At 38.9% G+C, this 19,302-nt stretch overlaps 1 protein-coding gene across 5 annotated transcripts in view; it reads left to right on the plus strand.

Annotated features, from left to right (window-relative positions):
• Positions 1–19,302, plus strand: part of CDK14 (cyclin dependent kinase 14) — a 704,276-nt gene that overhangs the window by 139,938 nt on the left and 545,036 nt on the right. For 3 of the 5 annotated variants that reach the window (XM_027102392.1, XM_027102393.1, XM_027102394.1), the window contains one exon: positions 12,516–12,579. The exons of the other annotated variants lie outside the window; for them this stretch is intronic. In XM_027102392.1, coding sequence (XP_026958193.1) covers positions 12,516–12,579 — 64 coding nt within the window. The remainder of the gene's footprint in view (positions 1–12,515; positions 12,580–19,302) is intronic. 5 annotated transcript variants of the gene reach the window in all.

Consider the following 19,302-nt stretch of genomic DNA (forward strand, 5'->3'; position numbering starts at 1 on the left):
AAAGAACCTCACTTCCTCCTTAATTCTCTCTTTGGAAATTTAGTTGAAATTTTCTGATTCTTAAAACTTTCTGCACTTCAGTTTTTCCTTTCTATAAATGTTTGATCATATTTACCCTCTCCCTAATTATGGTAGACATAATTACCATAATTATATCTAGTCCCAGACAGTGGCTAAAATGTCTGGGTAGTGCTGTAAAGATTCAGAGAGGAGGTGCCTGTCACAAAATGCAAAATGTATGACATTTGGGAGAATTAGTCACATTTATATTCTTCATTCCCCAAAGACAGAATGTTACAGAAGTTGAAAGCATTGAGTAGCGTCCTGTCTCTCTTGTGGGCAGTGCATATCCTGACAAGTAGGCCCATTAGGGTGAAGGAAGCCTCTCTTGTAAGGTGGCTGGTGTTCCCTTCTAGGCAGTGCTTTCATTTGCATGTTTGAATTCATTTGCAGAAAGCCGACCTTTGGCTTAGGAAGTCTCTGTAACCCAAGTACTTAGGATTTTCTTCAACAGGTACAAAATGAATCCAGCTATAGGCAGCACATTATACCCATTTTCCTTCTGACTGAAATTGAGCCACTGATTCATAATCCTCAAATCCTTAAATTGCTTGGTTGTGTTTGAGATGGCCCGTTTTTCATGGAGCCATAATGATAGTTGAAATCAGCTAAGTCAGGGGGTGAGGGTTCTCTGAGGACTGGAATCCGTGGTCTCCACTCGATCTGGAGTGTGATGACCTTTAGGGCATTGTGACAGACATTCCTTTCTAAATGATCCTTCTCTGAGGGATACATTTATTAGATATATTTTTTATAGTCCAAAACACACTTAACTCTTCTTATTCTCTGTGTCATAAAATTTACGAAAGGCACAGTTACCAAAAATTGGAACCAGCAAAATGCTCTTATTTTTGCAAGCTTGATTTCTCCAGAATGCATCAATGTCAGGCTTCCTGAAGGAGCTCTTCCCATGTAAAGACAGTAATTGAAGGAATACTCACTTTTTCCTTCTGAATCTATCTTATTTTCAATGTGTAAAGTTGGTTCTGCTTATTCTTCAATTCTTTATTTAGTTTCTAAATTTTATTTTCTCTTTTACTTTTTTCTGCCTTCCTCCCTTCTTTCTTTTCCTCCCTCCTTCCTTCCTCTCTCTCTTTCTTTCCCTGTCTCCTCCTCTTCTCCTCTCCCTGCCCCTGTCTCTCTCCTCTTCCCTTCCTCCCTCCTCCCTCCCTCCCTCCCTCCTTCTGTCCCTCTCTCCCTCCCTTCCTTCCTTCCTTCCTTCCTTCCCAGCATATGAGCCTGGGGATTTTCTTAAAAATATGTATTTTTTATGATCTGAAAGTATGACAGTACGTACTTCTTTACTACAGTGTTTCGCTGTCTTGCACCACAACATTATATGCTTAATTTTTAATAATGAGGTTAATAGTTTTTTCTTGCGTCTTTTAAATAGCTACTCTAAATTCCATGATATTAAATCTTATATGCATGCTAATGGATGTGTGGGGAAAAACTTTAAGGCTTTCATGGCCATATAGTTAAAGTAGAAAAAACTGCTTCAACACGTAATTGTATACTCAGCCTAAATTGTATCAGGTAGAGTACTTATTTAACTTTCCACTGATAGTTTTTTCCAGCCTGGCAAATCAGACTTTTAAGTATTGAAAGGGACTTGGAATTGGACCGAGAAGTGGAAGTCTCTTGGAGTCGTCAATTCCATGTGTTTTTCAATCTGCTGATTGTGTTTTCTCAATCTATGGATACCCTCATGTGAGATGTCTATAAAGTGTGATGTCTAGAATGTATCTTCATATTCAGTGTAGCCTAGCCTGCGTCAAGCACATTGTTACAACTGGGTGTTCCATCAGCTGAAATATTGAAGTATGCAAATCATTTCCTTTAAAAAAATATAGAGCAGATTGATCAGTCTCTCAATTGTGTTTTGATATATTTTCTTGAGTGGGAAAGAAAGGGGCTGAGTTGCAGTTAGAATACCAGGAATTTGGCATATTCCAGAGTTTGCCCATGGTGATGTACCAAGTATGAAATGATCACGCATGACATATGTCTTGGTGGAAACAAAATGAAGTATGTTCCTCTTGCCTGTTCCTTGCCTTAAGGCTGGGCTATGGCCATAACTTAGTTACCTCAGAGCATTATTTGTTCTATTTTAAACGATTTTCAAAATAGGGAATTGCACCCGCTCTATAAAACAGTGATGGTGTGGAGGGTGGAAGTTTTCTAAATGCTCCCTGAATGAAGATTTTGGTGCAGGGTTCTTCCCCCTACCCCAAATCACACACCTTAAGAATATTGCTCCTGCAGTTAGCTTAGCACAGGTTATTTTTTGACAGTGTGTCATATCCTGCAAGTGGGTTTGATGATAAAAATGATTGAGGACCACTCTTCTAACATATCTGTTACTAACTATTAGAAGTGAGTTGAAGATGGATATTGGTACAATCACATGCAGTCTGAATTTTTTTGAACAGCTCTTGATTTCAGATCACGCATCCTGATTTTTGGTTCCGAAAATATAGTCCTAGTTCTACAATTGTATATTTCTTAATATCACATTTATTTTTTAGGTATTTTAGCTAAAAGAAAAACTCAGACAGTGATAAAGAAATGTTTAACAAAGAAGGGGCTAGGTAGATAATATTCTACAACAGATAAAAATGAATAAGAGTAATGATTGTTTTTCAATTTTAATGGAAATTGCATTAATTAAAAACATTATAGATAAAGAAGAGGTAAGATTGATGAGATAAAATAGTATGTTAGTAATAGTCATTCAGGGCATGAATTACAGCATCTTTTGTGGTATAGTTGCTCATTTATTTTAAATCTTCTTCAGCTCTATAGCTCTCCTTATATTGTCTTCAAATGAACATGGTGGAGAACGTTCTGTAGTGCTTGATTCTCTTCTCCTAAAAGGCAGACTATTTAATTTTATAAATGAGCATCCTTGGGTCATTAGATATTGGGGTTCAGGTGTGCAGAAGGCTTGGTAACATATGGCCTGTCCCCAGGTGCCCTAATTTAGCTCAGAACTTTCCCCAGAGGTTTGCATTACTTTATCTAGATGGTGTGTTACATGTACAACAAAAAGGTGCTTTGGTCATAAAAGGAAAAAATAAATAAATATGTACTTTGCAAGATACACAAGTCTGCCTTTACATTACTTTCTCTACAGTTATTAGAAAATAAAAATCTTAAAACCCATGTGAATGACATTGGATGACCACAATTTTGGGTGATTCACTTTTAGTATCTACAGTGTTCCTTTTCTTTCACTTATTATGTTATTATATACACACACACACACACACGTGCGCACACACACACACACACACACATTTCTCTCCATTTGAATTTTTTTTTTCAGGCAACACAGCATATTGGCATCACCCTGGACTTTTTTTCTGGTTCAGAATTTTCCCTTTTTGTCACAATTACATATTTTTCACTGAATAATTTAAATATTTGCTATTAAGAAAAGTAAGTATGCACATTGCAGAAAATTTATAAAATATTAAAAAGCAAAAAATAATAATTACAATGTTAAGTGAAAGCAACCGTAAGTATGATCTCAGCTTTGTAAAGCATATGTTTCCTCTGCGTGGGGGAAACATCTGAAAAAAGGAAAAACAACAGAAGGATAATATGGAAATTGAGGTTCATTGAAGTTGTGACTTGCTCAAAGCCCCTCAGCTAGAAAGCCCATTAATCCGCGATTCCAGCCTAGTCACTCTGACTGCAGTGTGTGCTTGGCATTTTACTAGGCTGCTTCCCAGGAGAAGGGAGAAACAGTACACAGGTGGTACGGTGTGGTGTATGGCGAGTAGGTGGAGAAAGGACCCAGCGTTCTTACAAAGATGCAACTGATGTTTGGTAATAATTCTAACAGTTGAATGGTTTTCCTAATAAGGCACAAGAGTGAGTGAACCTAAAAGATTCCTTCAGTGGAGCTAGGTCATTTTTGAGTCAAGTTATACTCATTTTACAGAGAGGAAACTGAGGTCCATCCAGGCAGATTAAATAAGTTGCCAAAGAGAACGTGGTTGGTTAGCGTGAGATCAAGGAGGTCTCTTCTCTCAATTACTCTTTACATTTTAGATTTCAGTTTCATGCTTATGTTAAAACTGTGCTTGTATTGCCATTTTTATCTGTATATGGATGGGGATTGGGTGGAATTGTTTTGAGATACAAGCTTGATCCTTGGTCGTTTAATACAAATTTCCAGTTAGACGTTAGGGCACTGCCCACAGTGAAGGTTATGGAATGTTAACTGTTGCATGAGGTACCCTGGATCACCAACCGGCCTGCCTACAGGTTGGTTGGAGCTGGGAGGCATTATGAGAGTATGTGTTTTAAGTGGCATGTTCAGAACATAATGTCAGGACATCTTTCAATGGGTGTACATTGCCTTCCTTAAACAAGGTAAAAAGTTAATATTGAACAGAAAGTGTCAGATGAGAAATTCATTTCTTTACTCCAAGGCCTGGCTATGTATACGCTTGGATTATTAGCTCGTGCATGTGAAGTGACTCTAGCTTCATTTTTATTTCATATTGTGACAACTGAAATGTTTGTGAAGGTTAAAACTATAGAGGAAACAGGCAGATCTTTTCAATAGTTATATCTTAGTAAGAAAAAAAAAACTAGTAGGTGGGCATGGAGAGAGACATTGAATGCTTCTTATTCCATTTTATTGGTAGGGTGGGTGCTGAGAAAAGAAACAGAGCATTTCTTTCTTTCTCCTCTTCCTTATGCTTCCAATATCATTGTGTTTTCTTTTTCTTTCTTTTTTTTTTTTTTTCCTTTTTATCCTGAAACTGCTTGATCTTGGTGGGGACAGTCATCTCCATCTTCTCTGAAGCAAATGGTCTAGCTGCCAGCCACTGGGCTTTTTTTGCCCTGAGCTTTTTTCACAATCCATGCACTGGGTCCAGCCAATGTAGTGACCTTTGTGGCTGCCTGTGCCATCCTTCCACTGTGACAGACATGATTCTTTTCTGGTGCGTGACTGGTGCAGGTAAGGGTAGAAGAAGGGCAAAGAGGCAGGCAGGCAAGCAAGACAGATGCTTTATAATGACTGGCCCTGGTTCTGCAATGGGATAGCAGAATTATGGCCCCTAAAAAGAGACCTGAACTTCCTTATGCTCCCTACTGCGTTTCATGGACTAGTTGTGGCATGTATATTGTCTGATTTACTTTGTCTTTCTGCTTTTACAACCAGTCGAGATGGGAAGTTTTGCGGACACAGACATAAAGAGTGATTTTTAGATTTTTCCCTGGTACTTGTCAGTGGGCTCAGAAATAGGAGTATGTATGCCTTCTTAGTATTTATTTCTTTTTTGATGAGAAGGAGCAGGGAAGTGAAAATCTCAGGAGAGCAGTATCAGTTTTCCGGTCAGCAAGCTCATTAAGTTAATATTTACTTTTAAAATGAATGTATTTGCCAGCCCTTCCTGCTGTTTGCTTGGGGACCATTTAACTCACACGTGAGAACCTCTAACTGGTTTCCACTTCCACTGGAGGTGGAGTGACTAGTGACTAGTGACCTCGGAGGCCAGTGACGAGTATGATGTGCTGCTCCTTGTTTTAGCACCTGTCTTTTTTTTTGAAACTTCAAATTACATTTATCTTGAGACTAAAGGAAGGGAAAGAAGTGAAACTTAGTTCTTCCCTGTTTCTTTGTGCCTGCTGCTCAGTCTTGTTAAACTGATTTCTAATAACTCAATTGACACGTATTTAGGGGTTTAAGAAAACTGGAAATTCGATTAAAATACAGCCTCAAAACTCAAAGATTGCATTTGAAAACTTTTGGTGTTTTTATTGTTATTAATTCTAACACTGTTATATTTTTACATTGTAAAACAACACCTGGTCATTAATGAAAAAGTTAAAAAAATACAGATGATATAAAAAAATTGAAGTTTAAAAACTTAAGTTGTACATTTAGTAAAAAGTTTTCTTTCAGTGCTATTAAAAAATATCCTTTCCATAAGTTTACATTTTTTTTTTTTTCATCCCGGAACATAGGATATTCTTATTATCGTTTAAGCCTTTTTTTAAAGCTAAAGATCTCTTCATAAAGTATTGTAGTTTTAAAAATTTTTATGACCTGCTTTTTGTATTTGTCAATAATGCTATTTTGAGACGTCTTTTAGAAAATAATTGCTAACTAAGGATGAGAATGAATTTCTCTTGTTTCTGCTTTGCTCCTGTAGATTTTGACATGTTTATTTTGCATTTTGTTATTTTACTCAACTGTATTAGCTCCACTGTTTTTCAGAGGTTTCCTTTGGGTTTTCTTGGTATATAATCATGTCATCTGCAAATGATTTCTTTTAGCTCTTACTTTCCAGTATTACACGGAATGATTTTATCATTTTTTTTTTCCTCTTGATGCTTGTTACTTTCTAAATGAAGGCTATCATTTTTATTAGGTCTCAGATGAGTGTTTTTTCAAATTAAAAAATTTAATGAGCATAAGATAGTGATTATTTCTACTTCTCTAGATATTTAATAATCAGAGGGTCCTCAGATACATGTCATAGTTTTTGTTGGTGAGTTCTTTAAGCCTTCTGTGTTAGAGAACTGCCAATTATGTTTAATGAGTTGAAGGTTGTATTGAGGAATTCTTACATTTATTTTTGAAAGATCGAGAGATGCCTTTCTATTCGTTATCTTCTTGACATTCCTTTGGTCTTAAAAGTCTGTATGTTAAATGTTTCTGTGATGAAAGCCACAAGTGTGTCCTGCAAGATGTTGCCGTTAGCGCAGGGTATTTTTAGAAACCTGAAAAATGTTTATGAACTTTAAGTGGGACCTCTACCACTGTTTTGGGGATCAGCGAAGAGCACCAGTTTGGAGATGAGTGTCAGGAACTTTTGATTCAATGGTTGATGCGTTGGGTATTTTTTTTTTCCCGAGATTCCTTTTATTTTCAAGTGGTTGGTGCTGGCTGTCCTGGTTGTTGCTCTGTGTGCCCTCCAGGGCTGTGCAGCTGCACATCTCCACCCTGAGCTCTCTCTGAAGCTGGGTGGAGAGCGGGAAAACACAAGAACAGGAGCTTTGGGATCTCACTTCTCCTGTAGTCCAGCTGGGGTCCCCACTCCCACCCTCCAGACAATCTTTGTGCACTTCCTTTTCCTTATCTGTACATCAAGGATCATGTACCTGGCAATGTTATTATGATTAATCAGATAACGCTTGTAAACCCTATAACAGATTTGGCACATAGCGGGCCAGCGTCCCTCATGCTCAGTGACATTTGCGTCATGTGAGCCCTCACACGTCTGTAGGTCACATGATGGCTGACTTGATCGTGGAACACCAGTGATCAAATTTTAGGAACCTCCTCACTTTAAAGATGGGGAAACTGTGAAGTCCAAGCTGAGTCTTCCTCCTGCCACTGCTCCCCTTCTCCCCCATCTCAGTGGCCTTGCCATGACCCTGTGTTGACTGGATCTGGCGGAAAGGAATGTCCACTGGTGGGGTTTGTCAGCTCCATGCGTGGATGGGATTTTAGGAGACAGTCAGGGGCTCTGCATTTGTGAGCATTGTTATTTTTTTTTTAATTAATTAATTTATTTTTGGCTGAGTTGGGTCTTTGTTGCTGCGTGCGGGCTTTCTCTAGTTGCGGTGAGCGGGGGCTACTCTTCCTTGCGGTACACGGGCTTCTCGTTGTGGTGGCTTCTCTTGTTGCAGAGCACGGGCTCTAGGCATGCGGGCTCAGTAGTGTGGCACACAGGCTTCAGTAGTTGTGGCTTGTGGGCTCTAGAGCGCAGGCTCAGTAGTTGTGGTGCCCGGGCTTAGTTGCTCTGTGGCATGTGGGATCTTCCCGGACCAGGGCTCGAACCTGTGTCCCCTACATTGGCAGGCGGATTCTTAACCACTGCACCACCAGGGAAGTCCATTTGTGAGCATTCTTAACTAATGTTTTAGTAGGAAACAGTGCTCACATACATCACATCTACAGTGGGCATCTGTCGACAGGAGTTGCCAGAAAGATCTACGGTAATTACCTCTTATATAGAGGGAGGAAAATCCTCCCGTGCTTTCTCACTTCTGGGTCGATGCCTCCCCTGTAGGTTCTCCTGGTGATGTCTATTTTGTTCTTCTTTCTTGGTTACCAACATTTTTCCTGGAACCTATTCATTGTCTTGGCAGGGGTAGACCCCTTGTCCCTATCTGTGTGTCCTGTGCCCATGTGTTGAGGAATTGTTTTTTGGTGTTTTTTTTCCCCCCATCAGGATGTTATCCCCTCATAGGCGCTGCATATCAAGATCTTGGGACCTGTTGTCTGAGCAGATATTCGCGTCCTTAAAATCATCTTTTATTTCCTTAACGGGGGTGTTTGGTTCCTGGGGGCAGAGATCATTTCTTCCTCTCTCCATACTCGTTTGTTCAGCTTAGTGCTTTGCACCTAGTATGTGCTGAATAAATGTTGCTTGAAAGAATAAACAGAACATATTTTTGGTCTTTTTGGTGAATTTATTTCCATAATTCAGACATAACATTTCTTTTTTCTTTCTCCCTCTCTTTTTTAGAATTCACCAATCTTTTTTTAAAAATTTTTTTCAAACTTTTTTTTTTTTTTTTTTTTTAATCCTTTGGCCTCGCTGTGTGGCGTGCGGGATCCTAGTTCCCTGACAAGGGATCAAACCCACGCCCCCTGCCTTGGAAGCATGGAGTCTTAACCACTGGACTGCCAGGGAAGTCCCACCAGTCATTTATTGGTGATGAGACTTGAAAAAATAAATGATAAACCCTTAAATGATTTTTCTTTGTGCACATTATTTAGTCTTCCCCATAATTGGCATTAGTATTTCTACTTTTACAGACGGGGAAACTAAGGTTTAGAGAAGTTAAGAAACCAGCCCAGGGTTCCAGGGCTGGTGAAGTGGCAGAACTGTGGGTGACCTAGACAGCCCCCTTCCCGACGGCTAAAGTAGCCGCTGGAAGGGACCTGCTGGATCGTTGGCCTTCTGAAAGGAACGCTGAAAGTTCCTTGCATTTAAATGACGATTGAATTACATTTACTTGAATTCTGTGACTCTGAAGTTGCAAATGAATGCTAAGAGTGTATTAGGGTAGCCCTTGGCTGTGGGACCAATTGAGAAACAAAATGAAAGTGCTGCAAACAAATGGATTTTCCTACTTAGAGTAGGTGCTTCCTCCAGTCCCATCCATCCTGTGGCATTTGCCGGAAGGATTCTTTCTCATCTAATTAAACAGTACAGGCCAGATGTTATGTGTTCTCAATAATTTAGTACCCATGTCTTTTTGCCCCTATGGTTAGTTTGGAGACAGCAATTTAGAATAATCTGTGCACATATTTTAAAAACAGGTAACGACTGTCCATTTGTGTGGTAGTGTTTTCGCTCATCTAGAGCTTATGGGGTTTCTGTCCGTATCTTGAAACTGTCCTTTAGAACAACTGTCTGTCCAGTGTGGTAACTTTTCCCAGAAGTCTCTAGCTTCTAATGGGAGAAACACAATCTGTGATTCATGAGCACGTGTTTTGGGGTTAATTCTATTTGCATCTTTGGTTTTTCCTCCTTATTCCCAAGATACATACAAATTAAACATTCAAGATTGCACATCAGTGCGTTGGATTTTTATCTGGGGTGGTTCCTTCTCTAAGTGGGGAGTTGGGGATGTGAGGGGGTGTGGCAGTACTTACTAACCTTAGTAGTGATTATCCCAAACATCCTAAGCAAAGACTACCCTGAGTGTGTTTTTACTGAAAGCTCTTCCTGTCATTCTGGGTATTTTATACTGTTTATTTATTTACCTTTTTTGAAAGGAAATTCCTTCCTTACTGTCCTATCTTATCTTAGATCAAAGTTTCCACCCAGGGACCCTTACTTAAATAGCATTGTCTAAGGCTGTATGTGTTTTCTTTCCTTCTTTCTTCTTCTTTTTTTTCTTTTAAAAGCTATCTGAGTTTTTGCCCCATCTGCACTCTCTGGTATCCCTTCATTCTATTTATGACTATTGTGCAATGAATATTCATAGTTTCCATCATTAACGTAGTAATGTGCCATTCGTCAGTGCACTGGCTTCCTTGTACTATAATTTTTAAAAATTCTGTTTCTTTTATGTATTTATTTTCAAAATTTTGGCCTCTTTGTCTTAAACATTTTTTTTTCTAGGGTTTGTAATCATGGGAATTTTCTGCCCTTAACTGAGACATATGTGCAGGTCTAAAACTGTACTGTGCAAGATGTCAAATGGCTTAAAAGGATTTCTGTTGTGATCTGAAAGGGTGGCTCTGTGTCTTCTGAGGGTATAGTCTGACCACATGAATACCAATAATTAGGCATCTTTTATTTTAAGAGAGGGGCAGCTGTTACTGTAGTTGAATTTGAAGATCTTTAGCTATTTCGCGCCTTTTTAAAAAAGGGCTATTCTCCATATATGCATCTCTTTGGCAGGTTTGGTAATAGACTTGGATACTGGCATGTCGATAATGTGACACAAGAAGGGAAAGTAAAAACATCTGAAAAGGAATATCTGAAGTGTTCTGAACATTAGATTTTAAGGTATTAGGTTTGTTTTTCTTAAGTTTTTTTTTCCAGTGGATTAAAAAAAAAAAGTAAGACACCTAAGCATCATGCATGTCAATTCATTTTTGAGTAATTTTAAGGTTAAAATCTTCACCCATCTTGCACTTGATCAAAGGGTTTAGCAATGAAAGCTCCCCTAGAGCATACTCAGACGTCCCTTGGAGACTTGTTTGGATGAGAGTTGCAGTGGTGATTGTGCCTTCCAGGAGTTCTCAAGCCTTTTATTTAAATCATTGCTTATTATCTCTCACTGTTGTTTAAGAACACAGCTCCTGACCCTGAAAATCCAGTGATGATTTCACCTGGAGGGTGAATTATTGGGCATGTGGGATTAGGGGGACAGACTGCTGTCTCCCTCTTTGCCATCATCAGAGGTCCTGAAGCCCCTTCTCCTGCTGGCTAACGTCAGGCAAGAGCGTCACTGCATATTCATAACAGATTTTGCAGGGCTTCAGAGTTCACAGAACAATTTCACATGTTATCTCAGTCAGTTCTTGCAACAGCCCTGTGAGGTAGTGGATAAATATTTTCATCCCTGTTTTGTAGAGGGGGAAATTGCCTTCCAAGAAGGTGAGTGCTGTGCCCCAAGCCACAATTTTCTATTCTTACAGTGGAGCTGGGTCTGGAACCAAAGTTTCCTGTCCTCCTACCTTGACCCCATTATTCTGCTTCACCCAAGAAAGTCAGGATTTGAGGACAGTGCATTTAGGATCAAATCAGGCAAGGTGTGTGACCTAAAAGCTTTAATAATGTGGATTTCAAAATGGTACTTAATTTCCTGAATATTATAATATTAATGAGAAATAATATGAATCAGCCACTAATTTCTCCATTCAGACAAATGCATTTGATTTTCCATATTCCATGACAGATTTATAGACCTGAATACTTAATTTTACATAGCTGTGAAGAGCGTAAATCCTATTTTGTATTTTTCAGATGCCTCAAGGGCCAAAAGCTCATACTGTAGTAGGAATATTGGCAGTTTGGCTAAGAGAAGAGAAGGGAGACGACCTGGCTAGCAACCCTCCCTTGAGGAATAGGGATAAATGACTTCTGACAGTATTGCAAGCTGGGGCAAAGGTTTGGTGAAAACAGGAAGCTGCTTATGAGAATTCAGCGTTAGATATGGATTCGAGTCCGTGCTCCACCATGCAGTCCCTTTGTTATGATGAACAGACGTCTCCTAACCTCTCTGAGCCTCAGTCTCCTCCTCTGAGAGTGAAGGCTGTGAGGCAGTTTCATGTGTTAGGTGAGAATTCAGGGTGCTGGTGCCCAGCTGCCTGACGTCATAAGCCTGCAGTCCTGTCCAGGCTCCAACACCTCTTGGTTGTGTGATACTTAACCTCTCCGTGTATCTTGAAACAGGGGGATACTAATAATACCTACCTGATAGGGTTGTTAGGTTCACATGAGTTTCAATACATGAATGGCTCACAGTAAATTTCCTGTCAGAAGTTAGTCATTCTTAAGTGGGATAAGGTAGGGAAGTACTTGGTGCCTCTATTAAGCTCTCAATTTATTAGTTTCTTTTTCTCCCATATAGATGTGTTGAGGTTAAGCCTAATGAAAGGAATTTAAAAACCGCTGGAATTTGCATCAGACTCTGTTTATGTCATTATTGGCCTCTTATACCTTGGACACATTTTTTTTTTAATGTGATATTTTTGTACTACTAAACCCTTAAAATATTGTGTTATATCATGTCTAGGAAATTCATTGTAAGCCTTTCAAAGAGAGAAGGCTTTGTGATAAAAGCCAGCTGCCCAGACATTTCCACCCTCCTCCCCCATACCCCAGCCGACTGCACAGGCAGTATGTTGGCAGAGATCCAGATTTCCTAAGTGATGGGATTGTTCCCGAGACAGGAATGAGAGGAATCTGCCCAGATTGGAGATGGTTTCAGCTCCTTTGCTTGTTTCATATTCGTAGCCTCGTCCCTGAACTAACCGACCAGCACCGTTTTCCAGTTGCTGGGGATGCTGTTTTAACGCAGGTATGTAAGGTCTTCGTGTTAAAAAAAAAGTAAGTTTTGAATCTACTTTTTAAGCTCATGGAAGTTTTTCTGCTTTTCTTTGTACAACGGAAGAAGAAGTGTGAGTTCACTTCCATTTATAGTGTCATCTCTGCAAACCAACATGGTTAGCCCCTGGCTGTGCTCCACATGTAGCAACTTTCTTGATCTGACTCAAGTATTGAGATTGTGGTTTTACCTTCCCCATGTAGGGCTGGGAAAGTTTAGTGATTTGCGTGGCTCAGGCCAGGAAATTATTGGCTCTTGTCAGTGGAATTTGTTTATCTTTTCCACTCCTCTGCATTCCTAGACTCTGAGAGAACTCATCATCACTGGGATTGCGCTTCAGTTTGTATGAACTCCTCCCCTTTCTCTATTTTTATTAAATATTTCTTTATTTTTATTAAATATTATTTTTATTTCTCTCTTCTTTGGATGTAAATTCAGGGACCGCCCCCCCATTTCAGAAAGGGCTCTCTTGCTCAGCAGTTGTTAAAATAAAAAAGATCTGCTGAACACTTTCTGTCCCCTTTTAAATTTGACTACCTCCTAAATACATGTTTTCTGCAGTTATCTCCATACTTTCTTTAAACTTAAGGTCAATGCATGTGTAAATCTCATGTGCTTCTAGACCTGTACTATCCAGTGGAACTATAATACAAGCCACATTAAAATTTACTAGAAAATGAAAAATTTTTAGTAGTCACATTAAAACTGTAAAAGGAATAGGTAACTTTAATTTTATGTTATTTAACCCGATATATTAAAGTATTATAATTTGGACATGTAATCAGTATAAAAATTATTATTGTGTTATTTAACTTTTTGGGGGAGCAAGTTTTAAAAATCCACGTATGTATTTTACACTTGCAGCATGTTTCAGTTTGGACTAGCCACATTTCAGGTGGTTAGTAGCCATATGTGACTCGCAACTGCCTTATTGGTTAGCAGGGATCTATACTTAAACTTTCCTTTTGTCTTGAAAAAGCGCTGCACTGTACTGGCAATTATTTTCCCAACCAAGTGGCTGAGAAAAGAGGCATGAGTCTGTGCCTCATGTCTTTGCCAGTAATTAACACGTATCTAGAGAGATTTTCTTTGTTAGAAAAACCAGTTGTGGGATAAAATATCCTAAAACATGAATTAAAATGTAGCAGGTGTCAACCTACCTAAACAGTTGGTTGACTTGTTGATAGCTAGTGATAAAAATTGCTTTGTCTTATGGCAAGACTTCGCAGTCCTAACAAGACTCAGCATTTAGCACACTCCCTGGATGCGCTATCTTGCGCGGAAGCTGGGGAACTCTGTTTCACGCTCCTGAAGTCTAGTGCAAAGCTGTGACTGTTGTTTGTGATTGACCATGCCCCCCACTACTTTTCAAGATCATCAAGTTTAAAAGGTGAAAGATGTTTGATCCTTAGGATGCCAGCTCATCTGCTTTATATTTCATCCTGTGCCCTGGTTTTTCCAGGATCCTTCAGTTACCTTCTTTGAGAAAAATGGTTCTCGAGTGTTAAAGATCATTTTTGAATCTTCAATGTAGATGGGTATGGCTGATTTTCAGCCATTGGAGGGTCACTATCTATTCTAGGACAGTGTTTCTCAAACTTCAATGTGGATGTGAATCACCTGGGGCTCTTGTTAACAGATTTTGATGCTGTAGGTCTGAGGTGGGGCCTGAGATTTTGCATTTCTCAAAAGTGTTCTGGCGATGCTGATTTTGCTGGTCCACAGACCACACTTGGAGCAGCAAGGATTTTGTGCTATGGTCACAAAAATGCCAATCTTTGATAAGTTTTTATTAGCCTGCAACAAAAAGAGAAAAATAATAATGTAGTGAGTGAGGCTTTCCAGTACACTAAAAGTGTTCTTGTTTTATCCACTTTTTAAAATTCAGAAATAATTTTCCTGCCTTCTTGTTACCACGGTGATTGTAAATGGTAGTTCTTATTTTTTTTAAAAAATGATCTTTCATGACAAAATCAAAAAGCTGACAACCCTATTTATGTCTCCAAGTTAATAGAATATTTCCACTGATCCACAAACTTCTGAAGTCACATGCCACCCCACCATCTAAACTATTAGTTTATTAATTTTCTTTCATAGTACTTAGAATGTTCTGTATTGACATAATTACTTGGGGTTTTTTTAAAAAATAAATTTATTTATTTAATTAATTATTTTATTTTTGGCTGCGTTGGGTCTTCATTGCTGCACGCGGGCTTTCTCTAGCTGTGGCGAGCGGGGGCTACTCTTCGTTGCGGTGCACGGGCTTCTCATTGTGGTGGCTTCTCTTGTTGCAGAGCATGGACTCTAGGCATGTGGGCTTCAGCAGTTGTGGCACACGGGCTCAGTAGTTGTGTCTCATGGGCTCTAGAACACAGGCTTAGTAGTTGTGGTGCACGGGCTTAGTTGCTCCACGGCATGTGGGATCTTCCTGGACCAGGGCTCGAACCCGTGTCCCCTGCATTGGCAGGTGGATTCTTAACCACTGCGCCACCAGGGAAGCCCTTGGATGTTGTTTAATGTCACTTTCTCCACTATGCTCTAAGCTCTGTTTTTTTCACCACTTTGTCCCTAGTGCCTCTCACTGGGTCTGGTGCCTGTTAGTCCCCAGCCGGTACTTTTCGAACAGCTTTATTCAGTGGGTCTCAGTGGGGGGGCACTGCTTTCACAAGTAGTGTTTTGGAAATTGGTGGGAACTGACTTCAGTTGTCCAAAAGAATGGAGTGCGCTATTGGTGTTTGGTGGGTGGAGGACCAGAGGTGCTAGACATTCTGTAGTATACAGAACAATACCAAACAAGTGAAAGCTTATCCTGTGCATCCTGCAAAATCTTAGAATAGCCCAATCAGAGCTTCTGTTGGTGAAATATCTGTCTATAATTATCTGAGCCAGAAACCTAACCCCATTTAACATACAAAAATTTTTTTTGACCCAGTTTTAATATATCCTGAAATTTTCAGAAATATAACTGCTGAATACTTCAAAAGCTGTACTTTGATTTATTGGTAACTTTTCAAAGACATGTCCGCCATTTTGGCAAATCCCTTCACCTGCTTGTGGTATTTGAATTGTACCAGTGCACACTGTGGGCAATATATGATTATGAATACACCCCCCCACACACACACACTTTGCCTTTATTTTAAAATATCCAATAAAAAGTGTTGAACAGTCCGGTGAGTGAATTTTACTCTTTTTAAATTCAAATTTACTCATTAAAGATAGTTGCAAGCATCTTACATCATTAAATCATTTAGTGTAGTCATGCCTATTTGTATCTTAAAATATGTATACACATAATTTACACATATGAAAGATGGTAAAAACTACTCCTGTTTATTTGCCTTTATACTACAGTTTTCTCTCTTTCTCTGTGTCTACCGTGTCTATGGATTCCAAAGGTTGCTATCAAAATGTGGGTGTGGTCTGGTAGGGTCAAAAATCCCTGTTCTTATGGGAACATCATGGAATCAAGGATTCTTACATTCTGGCTTTGGCTTATTTCTCCAAGCTGCTCATTTAACATCTCTGAATTCACTAGATGCTGTGCATCATACAAGTTGTGGTAAATGATTTGTGAATGACTGAACATGTGGTAAAGTGCCCTAGCTTACTTGGTGACTTCTTGCCTGGAGCTCCTCAGAAAGGCAGAGTGCCTACCTGAGACCCACTGTTTTGCTTCCCTTGTGGTTTTAGTTTGGGAAGACAGACCACCTTGGAGAAAGGGATTAGCAAAATGCTGAGGTGTGAAGGGGTGGAGAGTGCTGGTAGTGGTGGTAGGGGGGTAGTTTTGTGAATTAAAGTTCAAGCATGTCAAGTGAGTAAAAGTAGAATATGTTTTAGCTTTCCAGGAAGAATTTAAGATTCTTAGACCAGGGTCCACTGTTGTAAGAATTTTTGACAGTTATACATTTGTCTACTCCAGAGTGATTAACAACGGAATCCATGAAGACTCATGGTCTGGGGAGGCTTGTGTGTCTTGCTCAGTGGTTGGGTTGCGTGGGCCACTGGGCACAAAGGCCAAAGTTGGTGGGGGAGGAGTACACAGCATACACTTGGTGCCAGGAAGGGCTCCTGGGACTGAGTTGGAGAAAGATGGCAGCAGGTTCTGCAGCAGAAAACCCCTTTAAGCCCAGATAATTTGAGTAGGCTTAGATCTGGATAGAATGTTGCTCATTAATTGGAACTAGAAAGATATAGGAGGCTCAAGGATGATTGGCACTGGAAAAAGTTTACTGAAGGTGAATCCACTTACAATGAAGAACAACATTTCATGATTACTATGCACATAAGGCTTGATTGGGATTTGGTCTTTTAGAAAGTTAACTGATAATCATAAGATTAAGTTCATTCTAGTTTTTGTTTGCAACTAATTAGAAAAAATGTGCGAATAATTAGAAAAAAAGAAATGAATTAAGTTTTTTGGGAATAATCATTTCTGAAATTGTATAACACATATGCTATCTTTTGTTTACGTATAATCATAAAGAGGGTCCTATTTATTTATTTATATTTTTCCAGGGGATTAAAAAATCTGATAATGGGAATTCCCTGGTGGTCCACTGGTTAGGACTCCGAGCTTCCACTGGCAGGGCCCCGGGTTCAATCCCTGGTCGGGGAACTAAGATCCTGCAAGCCGCGTGGTGTGGCCAAAAAAAAAAAAAAAAAGTTGATAGTCATTTCATTCCCTTTTAAAGCATCTGTAAACTTGTAGATTTAAAAATCTTTGATAATTATAAAGAGGATCTCGAGATCATCATTTTCTGTGGTCTTGTGTGTGACAAGCAGTTTTCCAAAGTTACTTTAATTAATCTCATGAAAGATTGTCTATTTGGCAGGATTTGTAGTTGATTTGTTTGAATTTTTGTGTCGCTGCAGGAAAGGTGGATGGGGAGGAATATGACCGTGGAACTGATTTTATGAGTCATCCGTTCCCCAGAGGATAGTTCTGCATTATGACGACCTGAGTTTGGGGATGGATATTTGGATCACACGTCCCCTTATAATCCTCACATTCTTTGTGTATTTCATGTTGCCAGTTAGGTGATATAATCAAGGGCTGAAGTGTGTTTATCTTGCGTATGTTTATCATAGAGTATTATGCAAGGAGAGTTATTAATAAATACTTTTTGAATGGAATTGTTTTGAACATCATGAATTTATATTCTTCTTTGACTTCATATTTGCAGTTTCTCTCAGTTGCCCAAGGTTGCCATGATAAAATTCAGCCTAACATCTTTTTTGTGTTACACTTTATAAGGTAACATTTTCATCTAAAATTTGGATCATGACTGTTAAATGTTTGCCTCAAAGAGAACAGTTTGTTCTTTGAAATTAATAATAATTAAAAAATAAAAACCCACACACTGGATAGCATCTGTGTAGGGATCTTTCCCCTCAATATTATAAGCAATTATGAATCATGACCAACGAGAGGCCTTGTAATTTATGAATATTCTGAAAACAATTAGGCATATTCTCCTGCTGCAAAGATAACACCAGAGTTAATGGAAGCGCCATATGCCTGGGGGAGATGTCATCAAGACAAACATGTAGTTTGTCAAAGTGACGTTTAGACGAGTGTAAGCAATATTAATCCACTCATAAGCTCTTGTCAAACTTAAGCCTGATTTTAAAAGTAGCTATTTTAGGCTTATTATATGTTGCTGTCTAGTGTAGCAACTGATTTGAAGCCATCAAACTTTAGAGTAAAAGAAAATTACATAAAATGAATCAGCATTTGGATCTTTTCTTACCAACTGCTTAACATAAACCTTCTTGATTATTTGAATTATCTTGACTGCTTTGACCCATCGTATTTTATTAAGAAATACTGGAGAAAGTAAGCTGCGTTCTCCACCTAAGGTACCACTTCTGTCCTGTATAGAAAGAGGTGTTAGCAAAGAGAGACTTTGTGTGATATAGTAAGTATTTATTATGCATAATCATCCGAAGGAGCACAAGACCCTCTGATGCAGCTGTCTCCCAACTGGGTAACATGTACACTTACGAAAAGACTTTCCAAGAGGTATGTAGGCCTGGATAAAACTATCCAGGGACTCTCTTTCCAGATCCTTAACTTCTGATGTATTATTTCGGGAAACTCCTCTCCCTGAAAACACATCCAAGGTCTGGGCATGATGCAGAATCTTCTTTCTCACCTTTTCTTCTACTATAGCCTTCTGTTTTACAAAAAACACTCTCCTCCATCTCTAATCTTACTATTGGCATATTGATCTAAGATTTTCAAAGCCCTGATAATCAAACAAAGGACCAGTTCATAGTTTTGATGTCAGGTGAATCTTAATGCCTCTTAATTTTCCCCAGTCCCATTCACCTTATTAAGCGATGCATTACCAATGAAATTTATTCCTTATACTTAATAAGTATTTATCATGGTAAATATTATGCTTACTGTGTCCTATTAATAATTATACAATAATTATAAGTAATTATAATAAAAACACAAAAAATATAAAAATAATTATAACTGAGTCCAGAAGAAAGACATTAAAGCTTAGAGTTTTGTGGTCACAGGAGATCAAAGGCATTTAAAATTTTAAAGTATGTATGAAACTCTTTGTTGCAGAGAATTACAATAGAGAATTAATAAATAAGACTTTCAAGCATAAATATGTTAGTATGAAATTCTGAGGGAAAAGAGGAATGAAATATCGTTTCAAAGAGCAAAGGGTATGA

This window comes from Aethalodelphis obliquidens, unplaced genomic scaffold (genome assembly GCF_003676395.1).
Source record: "Aethalodelphis obliquidens isolate GAN/ISIS:26980383/991018 unplaced genomic scaffold, ASM367639v1 scaffold5, whole genome shotgun sequence".
In the NCBI taxonomy this organism is placed as follows: Eukaryota; Metazoa; Chordata; class Mammalia; order Artiodactyla; family Delphinidae; genus Aethalodelphis; species Aethalodelphis obliquidens.